Here is a 14,950-nt window from a genome sequence, read left to right on the forward strand (position 1 = left end):
ATCATAGCGAGGACGCTTGGCCCCGAAAGAGATGGACATTGAATGGTGTGCTAGCGAGAATGTTTGACCTCGAAAAGAGGTAAATTTTGAGATCTCATATCAATTAGAGCAGGAAAAGAGTGTTAGCAAGGATACTCGACCTCAAAAGGGTAGTTTGCGAGATCTCTCATCAATTAGAGAAGACATTGAGCCCCAAACGGGGTGGATTATGAGATTCTACATTGATGGGAAAGGAGAAGAAAACATTTTTTATAAGAGCATAGAAAGTTGTAAGATTGGAGAGGAGAAAGAAATACTGATATTAAAAATATTTAGAGAAGACCCAAAGCGAAAAGTGAAAGCTCAAATCAAATTCCATTTAATTTTTCTAATGTTCTTATCCTTGTCGACAGTCCCATGAAATCAGAGATAGAGAGAGTACGTGGGTTTCTCCCATTGGGTGAGATGGAGAACAAAGTTGGGTTAGGAAGCAACAATGGGATTTGTGGATCAGAGGCCGCCAACTGCGAGGTTATGTCCCACTGTCCATCGCACAAAAATCTTCCACTTTCATCTTCGCCAATCACAAAACAGATACAGATCTCATCCAGATAAGGACCTCTTCTATAAGAACAAATCAAACCATCAATTAACCCAAACCCCAAGAACGAACTCCCCAATTCACGAAAATGGCAGCTTCATCCATGGCCCTCTCCTCCCCATCTCTCGCCGGCCAAGCCGTCAAATTATCCCCCTCCGCCTCCAACATCCTCGGCGAATCCCGCGTCACCATGAGGAAAACCGGTGGCAGACCCAAGCCCGTCTCCTCTGGAAGCCCATGGTACGGTCCAGACCGAGTCAAGTACTTGGGCCCATTCTCCGGTGAGCCTCCGTCCTATCTGACCGGGGAATTTCCCGGCGACTACGGCTGGGACACTGCTGGGCTCTCCGCCGACCCCGAGACCTTCGCCAAAAACAGGGAGCTGGAAGTAATCCACTCAAGATGGGCCATGCTTGGGGCTCTGGGATGCGTCTTCCCCGAGCTCCTGTCTCGCAACGGAGTCAAATTTGGCGAGGCTGTGTGGTTCAAAGCTGGGTCTCAGATCTTCAGCGAAGGTGGGCTCGACTATTTGGGGAACCCGAGCCTGGTCCACGCTCAGAGTATTTTGGCTATTTGGGCGTGTCAGGTTGTGCTCATGGGTGCGGTCGAGGGCTACAGAATTGCTGGTGGGCCTCTGGGTGAGATCACCGACCCAATATACCCAGGTGGGAGCTTTGACCCACTGGGGCTGGCCGATGACCCTGAGGCCTTTGCAGAGCTTAAAGTGAAGGAGCTCAAAAATGGGCGATTGGCCATGTTTTCCATGTTCGGTTTCTTCGTGCAGGCCATTGTCACCGGCAAAGGGCCTTTGGAGAACTTGGCCGACCATTTGGCTGACCCTGTTAACAACAATGCCTGGTCTTACGCCACTAACTTTGTACCTGGAAAGTGAGGACTCTGTCATATGTTCATTATATTTAGGTGTTTCATGTCCCTTGATGGAATTCTCAAGCCTTTTGTGGTCGAGATTAAATAGTAGTTAAACTATAAATTATCAATTTAAATATTGTCTACTTTAGCCAATTACATATCTTCACACTCTCCCTCTCCAACCAATAGAGGTCTAACGTTCTTGGCTCTGATACCATTTGTAATAACTCTAGATATTATCCGCTTTTGCTCGTTACATATCACTATCAATCTCACGATTTATAGAGAGATTTCCACACTCTTATAAATAATGTTCCCGATTCTCATAAATCAAATTCAAAACTCCTAAACCAAATCATAACTATAAATCAAAAACTGAATTGATAAAATTTTAATAATTTTTAAATCTCGCAACGTTTAAAAATATTTTTGTTTTTAAATTAGAGGGGACCGGAAGGGCATTATCGAATTAAAAGTGGGGTCGATGTTACACTTTGACAACTAACCCACTACCTATATTATATATAATAAATTAATAGGTCAACTTTTCATTCAATAAATAATTTAGTCTATATATTTTTGTTTATAACTATTTAAAAATGTTAATCCATCACTTAGCTCAAACTATCTCTTATCTTATCTTATTAAATTTGTTAGAAACATGAAAATAAATATTTTATACTTTGACCAATTATATATCATTGTCAACTTCACAATTTTAAACGCGTCTATTATGAAGATGGTCTAGTCCTACTTCGACCAGTGTTTTGTACCATTTATAAAAGTTTAAACTTACCGCTAATAGATATTGTTTGTATTTTATTTTTTTAACACAATTTATAATTATATTTTAAGAAATTTAGTGAAGGAAAGAAATGATGAAAAGAAAGGGAAAAAGGTTGAGAGGTGGGAGAGTGCAGTGATAGTGTTGGCAGAGTCGGCATGTCGATTATTCATCATGCAGCAGTCTGATTGAAACGACACGTCGTCATTACATAGCTATTATGATATGAATAGACATTGACAAAAAAAATAAGAAATTTGTTCGTCAAAAGGGTTTGAGTCCATTCCAATTCTCACGCCGGCTTCCCTTTAATTGCAGCTATAATTGATGATGGACTGTTCATTATTTATTTTTTTAATTTATAGTTTGAAAATCCACAAACAATAAATGCAAAAAGAAAAGAAAAAAATAAAATCAAATCAATTCCCATTCCAAAATTGCTTGAGTTGACCCAAAATTTCCCTTCATTTTCCTTACAAATTCATTCCCACTGTTCTTTTGAATTCAACCCATATCTTCAAATCGAAAGAAACCCAAAATTTTGTAAACAAAAAGCATCAAATTCTGCGTGTGAATGAACAGTTCATCCCCTAAGATGGAATAAATTATAAAAGGAAGAAATTTTAATTTTGATTGTTTGTTTGTTTGTTTTGTTGGTGATGAGCGTATTAATTCGCTTCTTCCAGACTCCGTTTCTTTTACTTTCACTGTTTTTTTTTTGGTGATGCCTTTTCCTTTTCCTCCAAATCATTACAAGCCAGTTGTCCAATTAGACCATCAACGATGAAGATCATCCCACTGCCCTCATCTCAACGGTGTTCGATGGATTCCCATTTAGCTTTTCAGCGAAGATCCGACTCGAACCGGTTTAAGGGCTTTGCATTTGGCGTTTGGGGAGTTGGGATTGAATTGAAATCGCATTTCAATATCTGGGTTTGATTAGTTTTTGACTCTCACTTTACTTTCTTCTCTTGTTCTTCGTGTTCTTGTTGTTGTTGTTGTTCTTCTTCTTCTTCTTCTTTTGCGTTTCCTTTACTGTTTTTTGTCTCTATGGTTTCCTCTATTGCAAACCAAGCTTCCTTTCCAGCTTGCAGAGAGGACCCTTTGTACTTGACGCTTTGCCTTACAATACCCACCAACCATTTTCATCCACCTCTTCTTTTCTGACCCTTTAAAATCCTCTCCAGTTATCTTATTCAATCCTCTCCAAACATTTTTGTCTTTGTCTCCTCTTCTCCTCCTCCTCTTCCATCTTCTATTGCCCCACTATCCCTACTTCTTCATTACTCCTTTTCTGCTCTCTCTTTTTGGGGCTCTGGATTTGTTGTTGGGTTCAGTTCTTTCAGACAACATTTTGGCATATCCCCCCATGCTTTCCCCCTCTCCATTGCCTCAACACGATTCCCTTTGCTTCCCTTTCTGGGTTATGGAGGAACACCCAAATCTGGGTCCATAAGGTAAATCCCTCCTCTCTTGTTTCGTTGTTTGAGAAATTAGGTTTTCCCAAATGGGATTTTGTTTCATTTTCTGCTTAGTTCTATTTGGTATGCAACTGATGACATATAGCTATGTTCAAGGAAAAGAACTCAACATTGATTTTGGCTTAGTTTCAATGTTCGAGGAAATGATGTTCTTAGTTTCTTTTGAAATGTATAAAGAAAGTACTGATGTATGCTCGTTTCTCTATTGCTAGGTTCTTAATTCTTAACTCATACATGAATTTCCAGATGGGAATGTGTTGAAACTTGTTAGGAGGAGGTTGAACTTGAAGTTCCCTTTGGAGTTTTAGCTTACAATCGATCGGTAATGGCGTCCGGGAATTCGTTGAATGATCATTTATCTAAGAAGACTTCATTTTGGGGCTTGTCATTGTGGGTTTTGATATGCATTTGCATTGGTGCATTTATAGTTTTGATTCTTGGTTTGTTATCCATCTGGATCCTGTTTCGAAAAAAATCTAAAAGATCCATGGACAAGCTCCCCATTTCCCAGATACCTAATTTTTCAAAAGATATCAGGATAGATCAGGTTGGGACTCAAATTCCCAATGATCACCCTGAAAATAGGCTTCTTTCTGTTGATGTCAAAAGAAATCTTGAACATTCTGAAGTTATGGCTGTCACGAAATCGAGTGAACCTGATAACAATAGCCAATGTAGTTCCACTTATCAACACGAAAAACTTGGCAATTCACAATCTGGGGAAGAAGGAAGCTCTGGAAATGCTCGGAAGCAGGCTTCGAGGTCGCATGGTGGATATGGAGGAATTGTGCCACCGTCTCCACTCGTTGGCTTGCCAGAAATTTCACATCTTGGGTGGGGTCACTGGTTCACTCTCAGGGATCTAGAGCTTGCTACGAATCGTTTTTCGACTGAGAATATTCTTGGGGAAGGAGGATATGGAGTTGTGTATAAGGGCAGACTCATCAATGGCACTGAGGTTGCAGTGAAAAAACTTCTCAATAATCTGTAAGGATTTACTGGTCACCGAACCATGTTGTTTTCTAAGGTAGTGTTTTCGGAAAACGTCTTTATGATATGAAATGCATTTAGGGGTCAGGCAGAGAAAGAATTTAGAGTTGAAGTGGAGGCTATTGGCCATGTTCGTCATAAGAATCTCGTCCGACTGCTCGGTTATTGCATAGAAGGAGTTCATAGGTACCAAAGAATTCATCATCAACTTTATGAACCCTTTTTCGGTCTCACAAAGTTGCTTTCACGAGTCGTATTTTAACGTTCCATTTTGTCTATGTTTTCTGAAATTTGATTGTTTCTCTAAAGGCTGCTAGAACTTGTCTTTACCTGTTATATTCATGTAGGATGCTAGTATATGAGTATGTGAACAATGGAAATCTAGAACAGTGGCTACACGGAGCCATGAGCCAACACGGCACGTTTACTTGGGAGGCTCGCATGAGGGTTCTTCTTGGCACGGCTAAGGCGTAAGTCTTCAAACGAGAGCGAAGTTTTGTGTTGATTTCTTCTAAATTGCTGTGTGCTTGGTGCATTAGGAACTAACAGAGATGCAAATATATCGACTTTATGCAGGCTTGCCTATTTACACGAAGCAATCGAGCCAAAAGTTGTTCATAGAGATATCAAATCGAGCAACATTTTGATTGATGATGAGTTCAATGCCAAAGTTTCTGATTTTGGATTGGCCAAACTCTTGGGCTCTGGAGAGAGTCACATCACAACTAGAGTTATGGGAACATTTGGGTATGACAGATAGTTTGTTTCATTCGATTGTACCATATGAAATGACGATTCCTAATCGAGTTCGTATTTTTTAAATCTTAGGTATGTGGCACCAGAATATGCAAATACGGGCTTGTTGAACGAAAAGAGTGACATTTATAGCTTTGGCGTTCTCCTACTAGAAGCAATTACCGGGAGGGACCCTGTGGACTATGCTCGGCCTTCTAATGAGGTATCTGTTATTATTTGACCTGTTTTGTGAGATCTTACATTGGTTGGAGAGGAGAACGAAACATTTTTTATAAGGGTGTTGAAACCTTTCCCTAGTAGATGCGTTTTAAAAACATTGAGAACAACCTCGAAAGGGAAAGCTCAAAGAGAACAATATCTGCTAGCGGTAAGCTGTTATATGTTTTTACTATAACCTAACTTAATGGTTGTACATGTCCTTGTCAATGCTTAATCGTTGGGTTTGTTTGAGACTTGTCTCGCACCCTTAGGTATTCTCTACCTATCCACCTACATCATTTTTACGAGCCCCACATCCTTGCTTTTCAATCGATCTCTAGTTTTAATCGAAGTACCTTTTCTGTTTCTGGCTATATTTTTTGCTATTCCACTCATTTCATAAAGTATTTTACCTAGTTTAACAATAGCTACCACCATTTGATCGTAAAATATCAATTGCTTGTTGAAGAACATTGTGAATGGCGTCTTTGTTAGGTTAATCTTGTCGAGTGGCTAAAGATGATGGTAGCAACAAGGAGAGCAGAGGAAGTTGTGGACACGAACCTTGAGACCAAGCCAACAACTCGTGCTTTAAAACGTGCCCTTCTTGTCGCACTTCGGTGTATCGATCCAGAATCAAACAAGAGACCCAAGATGAGTCAAGTTGTACGAATGCTCGAAGCCGACGAATTTCCACTGCACGAGGTATCATCAAACTCAATATCAGAGTGTCATTTGTGTAGACTTCAAGAATTTCAGTGATATTAGGATTTTTGTTGGAAAAGTTCATGTGTTACATATAACTGTGCAGGATAGAAGGAACCGAAAAAGCCGATCAATAAGCTTGGAGATCGAGTCGATGAAAGACATATCAGGTTCAGAGGCGACGGGTGGGCCATCGGAGAGCCATAAATCAGAGACAAACCATGGATAGAACTGAGCATAGTAAATTATATTTGTAAAGAGAAGTTTGAATTGATGGTGGTGGGGAGCTTCTGGTGTTTGTTGTGAAGAGTGTGGTGTAAAGGGGGGAGAGGGCGGAAGACAAGACAAAAGGGGTCTGAGAGGGACAGAGAGAAGGGGTTGAAAGAGATTGTACAGGCTTGTCTGAAGGACCACCGGACATGGCCATGCCCGACCTGCCTTCTCTTTACTTTTACATCATTGTAATTTCTTTTTCTTTTTCTCCTTTTTGGGCATCTCTTTCATTGCTGTTCTATGCATGCTCACCCTTACTCTCGGTCCTTTTGGTTTGCTTTGTCCATTCCCATGTTTCTAATATCATTATACATCTCCCTCGTGTCTCGTCTTTCAACGTTTGATATCCATAAGCATCAATAGATCTTCGTTGGTACGAGGTCATGACTTTCCAAGACGAAGAAAGTGAGCATCGTTGTGAATCAAAAGCAAGAAGTGAAGTCTATCCTCTCCTTGTAATGACCCATGTCCAGGATTCAGTATTCAGATTTGACACTTGATGACTTCGACATTCTCTTGCATCTCCTGCCTGCGAAATGATTACCTACGTTCCTTCCTCTCTTCATAAGAGTGAAGTCTATCTCCACACAACAACCGAGCCCATCTATCATGTTTTGTCATTTTTCACATATATTCCGCGAAAAAAATTTAAGCCTCTCTTCATCTTATCCTCAGGATCGCTCTCGCTGGAATATGACTTCGGTTCATTCATATACTTCTATGTTTGAATTTTGTATTAAAATTGCAATTAGGAATTGAAGTATGATGGAAAGGACATAAGAAATAGATTGAAAAGAAACAAAAATAAATCTTGGGATTCACAAAAATATGTGTTGCAGAATCGGCCAGTGACCAATGTTTGAATTCCAAGCTGTCCAAACTTTGACTTTTTTGTTCTTTTTGCTGTCGAATTAATCTAACGGTTGTTGGTTTGTGATTAGCTTAGTCAACATTTAATCAACATGCTTCTACTTTATTCAATTATAAAATTCAAATCAAATTAATTCAAACTTTAATAATTTGATTATTATCTATTTTATGTTTACCATATGCTATCATTTCTTTAACTTCTCAATACTAAATATTTAATACTCTCACTTATTATTTCCATATAAAAATTAAATTCTTTCTCAATTTTTATTTTTAATTTTTTATATATGCATCTCCTATATACAAATTCAAGATGCATCTAATATTAACTCGAACAGTCACGTTTCATCGACATCAATTACATCTATTATACTTAAATTTACTAGAATTGGAGTGGCAAAAATTATCCTCTATAGTTTGTTTTAATATTTTATAAATAATTAAATTTTAATTAATGATATACAAAACGATCTTATATACAAGTAAAAATCATTAAGATATCCATGGCTCGGGTGCAAGGACAAGAAAACTTGACTTTCCCGTCCAATCTCCGCCACTTATTTTATTTCCAATTCTCACTAAATTCTCCATTTATTTTTGTGGGGATCAGGTGAAGATTCCGATTATTATTCTTTTAAAAAATAGTTATTTTAAAGTTTTCATTTTTCAATATAATATTTAATAATATATTTGAATATGTTCAAATATATTTATATTAAGCGGAACATATGCAAACCAAATATATAATCACAAAATAAATAATAAATAAATAAAAATAAATATAATTCTTCACTCAGTTCATAAATTAAAGAGTATTAGGTGTAATACACTAAGCTTATAAACTCATACATATTTCCATCAAGCAACAAATTAATAATAATCTCATGGGTTTTGCTTTGGATTTACCAGATCTTCCAACACCTCATACCCAGGAACCTCGTAGTATTGTTGCTGCACATCCACCCCTCCATAGAACTCGCCGGACAAGATTCTCGCCGGAATCAACGACGGTGAAGCCGACGGCGGATAAACTCCGGCCACATTGTGCCCTCGAAGTGTAATCGGACAGTAGTGGTTGTGTTTCCCTTCATACGTTGTTACAACAAAACATGGATCTTCTGATGATCTTTCTACTCTCTTTTTCACACTGCAATTTTGACTCGTGCATTTATAATAACTTCTGCAACCCCACGAAAACCCGAATGCAAATTCGATTTAGATCATATCGAAATTAGAAGACTCACAAACCCTTTCGACGAAAATTAAAAAAACGAAGCATTTCAAAAGTTTAGAGATTAAAATGGAACGCAAATGAATTATGAAACTACAAAAGACAAACAATTTTAGGGTTATGAAATCAAACCATAAAAGTTTACCACTAGATTTGGTTTTTTTACACTAATTTTGTACAAAAGTGGCATAGAAACATACAGATCTAAATGATATATTTACCAAAGATTAGAACTTTAAGGAACCCTTTTACCCTAATTGGGGTTTGAGGTAAAAAAGTGAAGAAATTTGAGAGAAAAACCTTGGAAAAGGGCTGTTTTTTACAGCTTTTTGCCCATATTTTCTCCATCTATACCCATCTTCAAGGTTATCAATTTCAGACTTGGTCAAGAACGCAAATCTTGGCCCTTTTTCTCTTTTCTCCTTCTTTTTTCGTCCATCCCTGTTCAATTCAATTCAATCAAAACCAAACCCTAGCAGGAATTCAAAAAGAAAACAAAAACCCATATAATCAAACACCTACACTTTCACCTCCCCACTCTTGGCTGAATCGCTACCACCGGCGGCCACCTCGACCGATGAACATGTAGTCGAGGAATTCGGCGTCGATGGATGCTCACCGGTCGTCACCGACTCTCCGAGACCCAAAGACTTCTTCAAAGCATCGTTGATTGGAGAAATAGGTTCCGACGACGAGCACGATATGTCGATGTTGGTAGAGAGGAAGTTGTTGTAGTCATATAAGAAATCAGAGTAAAACCCCACATTAGAAGGATCAAAAGCTTCAAAATTTGGGTAATAAGGATCCTTCTCATGATCTTCATTATTTGACATTGAAAAATCAAAGGAACCAGAAGAGCCGTGGGAATAGAAGCTACAAAGATGACCCTCAATTTGCTTCTTCTTTCTTCATTTCTTTTGGGTGTATGTAAAAAAGTGAACTTTACCTCAAATTTTCATAAAATTAATATATATATATATATATATATTTATTTATTTTAGAATATCTTTCTATGCATTAAATATCGTCACGATGATATTTGACTAATTAAGTGGAAGATTTTAAGAAGAGTCGTAATCGATATAAGAATATGGTTTAGAGGTCAAAAATTTGTGGTTTTTACAATACTAAATTATCAGAGTTAGGCAGAGATGTGTCACTGACATTTCACTGTGTCATTTACCTATAATGCAGAAAGACGTCCATGAGATTCTTTCTTTGTTTCTTTTTTAAGTTAACTTATTTTTCAAGAAAAATAATAAATATTTTATTTTATTATTATTATTATTATTATTATTATTATTTTCAAGTGTATGGTTTGTAAACTATAGAATATACGAAATTAATAATTGTAACTGTTCCTCTGTCACGCTTATGAATTGGACTATGATCCAATTTCATCATTTGTGAATCTTTACGCCTGCAACTCTTTCTTACATTTTTGTATTTTTTTTTTTTTTTTCGTTCTTGAGTTCATGTATGTGAGCGTGTCATAGATAGTGTTTGTTTTCCTTTTAGATTACCTCTCAAGGTTTTTAAAACGTGCTAGGGAGAGGTTTCTACACGCATATAAAAGAATGTTTCGTTCTCATCTGCAACTGATGTGGGATCTCACACAAAATGTGTAGCTTCGAACATAGGAACAACTCAACGGACTTTGTAACTTAGATCAAGGAGGTAATAATTGCGATGGGATCATACATGTTGCTTAGAGATAGAGAAAAGAAACGTGCAACTAGTTAATATCGTAAACTACGAAAACAAACATAAAGGAAAGTGAAGAAAAGTTATGAAAATGGTGCATGGTGCGTGCACTATACATCTTTTCACTCTTACAACGGCATTCATTTAAGGCAATGAAATGATTACAGAATTGTGTACTATAAAAAATACCAAATTTTGATATGACATGCAAAACCAGCCTCATATGCAATGGAAGCCATGAAATGATACGAATCAAATAATATCGGCCCTATCTCAACCGGCTAAAACTACTCGTGATTCATTCGAAATTATTTTCCCAAAATCTAACGAGGAGAGATTTTCACACTCTTATAAATAATGCTTCGTTCCCTTCTCCAATCGATGTAGAGGATCCAACATCCTCATTGGCACACTGTCCCGTGTCTAGGTATGATACCATTAACAATCAAAGTCCACTGTTAGTCACTTTGGGCCGTTACATTTCACTATCAGTTTCATAATTTTAAAACACGTTTATTAGAGAGAAGTTTTCACACGTTTATAAGGAATGTTTTGTTCTCTTTCTAGAACCGACGAAGAAGAACATTATGTAGAGTTTTGGGAGGGTTAGAAACAAGGTATATAGCATGATGATCATCATGATATATAATATAATAATAATAATAATAATAATGTGTCCAATCTGATTGATAGTGATGGAATAATTATTAAAAAAAAAAAAAAAAAAAAAAAAAAAAAAAAGTGGGGAAGTCACCAAAGAAAGAGATCCCACATGGCATGTGACCAAACAAAATCAATGAACCCAGCTGTGGAAGAGCTTGACATTATTGACTTATAATTTTGTCTATTTTACAATTACAATTTTATTATTTCAATATGAATTATTATTATTATTTTAATTTTTATATGTAAAAATAAAACTGTGTTTCTTGCCACAATTTTAGTGAATGGGGGGATGTTATAAATTAGGTCTCTTAATTTTAATTTAATTTATATTTTTACATATTCATCAACTTAAAATATTAAGGGAATATTTTGATTGTTTAAGGATAAATAATAACATAATTAAATATATATTAATATGAGTGGAAATTTCAAAGTCAGAGAGATGCAGTCTTCCAAAGAAAAACAGCCTCCAACCACTAAAGTGGGGTTTTTATTTTTGTTTTTAATTTTTAATATTACCAAAAAGAAGGAATCTTTATAATTTAAATGTGTTGATGGGTGTGACCCCAAGACATTACATTTCATGTCAGAACCTTATAACAATTCATAAATAAATAAAATAAAATAAAGTTTGATAATCAAAACACCACTTTATTGAACCAGCTAACTATTTTTCGATATTAACGACCTCAAAAGTCAACATTTCTCTTTTACACAGAATGTTTTAGAATTTCAAATTAAATTTATGACATAAAACAGTGTGTTATTATTATAATTTTTAATTCTTTTTTGAAAAATATTATAATTATAAAAATAAAATAAAAAAAAATAGGGTGGAAAAAATGAGTTAGGTTGGATGTGATAATGATTTAGGAGGGTGTCAATATCACCTGTTATGTAGTAGGGTTAAAAAATAATAATCGTGTAATGTAGGGAGTTTTTTGCAAATTGTTGTACTTTTGAGGGGTGCGGCGGCAAAAAGAAGATAAATTGGTGGAGAAATGGTGTTCGATGGAATATTGGGCTTAAGTCTTGTTGGATGTCGTTTCATGTGGGCCCATTTATTAATGCTGCTTCCCACTAAGTCCAACCGACGTGTCACTTTAGGGTGTTTTATACTGGTTGACCAATCATAACGCTAATTAAAAATATTTTATTTTCTTCTCCAACTATTACTTAAAAAAAAAATAATTTATAGGCTTGGAGGCCCAAATGCAATGTACAAATAGTCCAGACCAATATCGTATGGTGGGCTTTCTATTTACTGTAAGAATTTGTCCAAAAATGGATGATAAAAAAGATTCTTAAAAGACCTCATATCAATGGAGTTAGTATTCCTCACTTATAAATCTATGATCATTCTCTAAATTAGCCGATGTAGGACTTTCATCATCCAACAATCGATACTTCTAGGGAAAAAAAAAAAGAAAAAAAAGAAATTTAGATCTTCAACAGCTTTAGAATGAGTGCAATCTTGAACCCAATGGGTCAAAAGTGAGAAAAAAAAAAAAAAAATTGGAATCCCACTTTTATTTTTCTCAAAATATTGCTGCTCACACTTCCTTTTTCCTTTTTTTATTTTATATTATTAGTAAGGAGTATAAATATTCACCGTATTGAATTATTGGTAATTTCAGTTGGAAATTTAAGCCTGGTTGAAATTAATTTTAAAATATTTGACTTGAGTTTATGTGGGTCAAAATGGTAGGTATTTTAGGAATAATTAATAATAATAAACGACTAGAAATTAATAAAGTGGGAAGAGTATATAATTAAATGGGAATTAATTGAATATTTTAGTTTAATTGAAAAGGGTGGAATTGGATAAAACTGATAAAGACAAAGTATTTAGACCATATGACCATAGTTTATCACTTTTCAATAGTTAATTAAAGTGAAAATGTCGCCATCTCCCTAACCACACTCCACATGAATATTATTAATAATTATTATATGAGAGAAAAAAAACATAATAAATAAAATTAAATATTAGAAAATATGCCTTCGACGAGACGTGGATGCACGGAAACAATTGCCCTTCCTTCCTTTTCTTTGCTTTTACTTTTATTTTTTAATCTTTTTCCTTTTATTTATTTATTTTTTTTTTAATTTTCTATTTTCGTACCATTTTTTGGATTAACCCGGGATTAGAAGAAAAAGAAAAAGCAACAAATATCCACATCAGCAGCATCATTGCTTACATCACTTGCCACCTCACCCCAACATACCCAACATAAATTCCAAAACAATCGGCCATTTTCCAGTCTTTTATTAATTTATTAATTAATTTATTTATTTATTTATTTATTTATTTACCATCTTCCATTGGCTGCGCTTTGGAACCATCCACTCCCATATTTAATTTAATAAAATCTTTACTGTCATTTCAAATGTTCGCTCGGCGCATCAAGTTCCCACTCACAAATCGTGTTCACTTCTTCTTCATAGGTGTCTCAATCTCAGAGACACCCACCTCTACAACTCCGACCACCACCACCTTCCGATCGTCGGCGGAGGAAACAGAGAGGGTCTCTGCGAATGGATGGGGGTTTCACTTGTACCACTCTAATCCTGTTCCTATTCCTCTTCATTCACTGTTTTTTCCCAGGTCAGAACTCTAATAAGCCCATCTTCTTTTCATGTTTTCTTGAATCAATGTATCCATTAACGTAGTTCTTGTTCTTCTGTCCTGTTCTTGGATCTTTTCTTTTATGCCTTTCATGGTGTCGACTTCCAATTTTGAATGCCTAAAAAGGGTTTGTTGTTTTGTTTGTTTTGTTTGTACCTTTTTCCCCCAAATGGAAACCAGGTTCATCAAGAGCAGATCCCACGCAAAAACAGGGCAAATACAGAGCAGCCTCTTCGACCCATCAAAAGGACATCACCACCCCAATAACCACCGTCCCAACAATCAACATCCCCACTACTTCCAACCCAGATTCCGTCTCCCCGACCATCACAACCCCAAGCTTTACCCCTGCAACCACCACCACCGGTGGCTCCAGCTGGTGCATTGCCAATCTCGGCGCATCGCAGGCAGCCTTACAACTAGCTCTGGACTACGCTTGCGGCATGGGCGGCGCCGATTGCTCCGCGATTCAAACCGGTGGAAGATGCTACAACCCAAATTCAGTTCGAGATCATGCTTCTTACGCCTTCAATAGCTATTATCAGAAAAACCCACTTCCGAATAGCTGTAATTTTGGAGGCACTGCCGTGATCACCAGCACTAATCCCAGTAAGCTATCTTTATCGCTTTCTGTAATTAGGGTTTTGGTTTGGTGAGTAATAATTGTGTTTTTTAATGTTGTCACAGGCAGTGGCTCGTGCGAGTACCCATCAACAAGGTGAGCCCTCTGCAACCAGTTTGCTCAATAAATTTTTGAAATGAAATTAATATGTTAGTTGAAATTGGATTTATTTGCATTTGCATTTGCATTTGCAGCACGAGTTCATCGGTTCTCAACACTACAAATTCAAGCGGCTCCACCGTGTTCGGCGCTGTTCCTTCCGGCCCCTCCACCTCCTCGTCGGCACCCAAATACTCCTCCTCCTCCGCCCTCTTCCTTCTTCTTATTGCTTTCTAGAAACTTGTGCAATTTCTCAAGGATTTTTGTAAAGTAATGTTGGGCCGGAATTTCTTTATAGGGAGAGTCTGATGGGTCTCTGGAGGCCCAAGAACGGTGTGCTTAATGGGCTTAAAAAAGCCCATTTGAAATTCGTGGCTATGTGGGCCCTACAATCGTCAAACAGAAGCAAAGCCGAAGCGGAAGCCAGGTATATTCCTTCATCGGCCCTTCTTATCTTTTTTCGCCACCACGCAAGGGGAAGGGCAAATGCGT

The 14,950-nt window shown here is 36.9% G+C and overlaps 4 protein-coding genes across 4 annotated transcripts; 3 read left to right on the top strand and 1 right to left on the bottom strand.

The window, feature by feature from the left end:
* The first annotated feature begins 618 nt into the window (after positions 1–618).
* On the top strand, positions 619–12,040 carry LOC111483879 (chlorophyll a-b binding protein of LHCII type 1-like). The gene is made up of 2 exons (XM_023130249.1): positions 619–1,511; positions 12,029–12,040. Exon 1 carries the CDS (start codon positions 669–671, stop codon positions 1,470–1,472), a length of 804 nt encoding a protein of 267 aa, XP_022986017.1. The 5' UTR covers positions 619–668; the 3' UTR covers positions 1,473–1,511; positions 12,029–12,040.
* On the top strand, positions 2,897–6,903 carry LOC111483843 (probable receptor-like protein kinase At2g42960). Its single transcript, XM_023130190.1, has 8 exons — positions 2,897–3,691; positions 3,928–4,702; positions 4,787–4,891; positions 5,053–5,175; positions 5,282–5,452; positions 5,534–5,663; positions 6,155–6,364; positions 6,471–6,903. Exons 2-8 carry the CDS (start codon positions 4,041–4,043, stop codon positions 6,591–6,593), a joined length of 1,524 nt encoding a protein of 507 aa, XP_022985958.1. The 5' UTR covers positions 2,897–3,691; positions 3,928–4,040; the 3' UTR covers positions 6,594–6,903.
* On the bottom strand, positions 8,304–9,615 carry LOC111483887 (probable WRKY transcription factor 48). The gene is made up of 3 exons (XM_023130258.1): positions 9,261–9,615; positions 9,039–9,179; positions 8,304–8,654 (listed from the first exon to the last, which is right to left on the bottom strand). The coding sequence occupies exons 1-3, from the start codon at positions 9,569–9,571 to the stop codon at positions 8,390–8,392; spliced, it is 717 nt and encodes a 238-aa protein (XP_022986026.1). The 5' UTR covers positions 9,572–9,615; the 3' UTR covers positions 8,304–8,389.
* A 1,400-nt stretch (positions 12,041–13,440) lies between the features above and the next one.
* On the top strand, positions 13,441–14,898 carry LOC111483888 (major pollen allergen Ole e 10-like). Its single transcript, XM_023130260.1, has 4 exons — positions 13,441–13,716; positions 13,918–14,346; positions 14,425–14,455; positions 14,554–14,898. The coding sequence occupies exons 1-4, from the start codon at positions 13,647–13,649 to the stop codon at positions 14,693–14,695; spliced, it is 672 nt and encodes a 223-aa protein (XP_022986028.1). The 5' UTR covers positions 13,441–13,646; the 3' UTR covers positions 14,696–14,898.
* Positions 14,899–14,950: the final 52 nt, after the last annotated feature.

The sequence above is a fragment of the Cucurbita maxima genome, unplaced genomic scaffold (assembly GCF_002738345.1).
Source record: "Cucurbita maxima cultivar Rimu unplaced genomic scaffold, Cmax_1.0 Cma_Scf00009, whole genome shotgun sequence".
Lineage (NCBI taxonomy): Eukaryota > Viridiplantae > Streptophyta > Magnoliopsida > Cucurbitales > Cucurbitaceae > Cucurbita > Cucurbita maxima.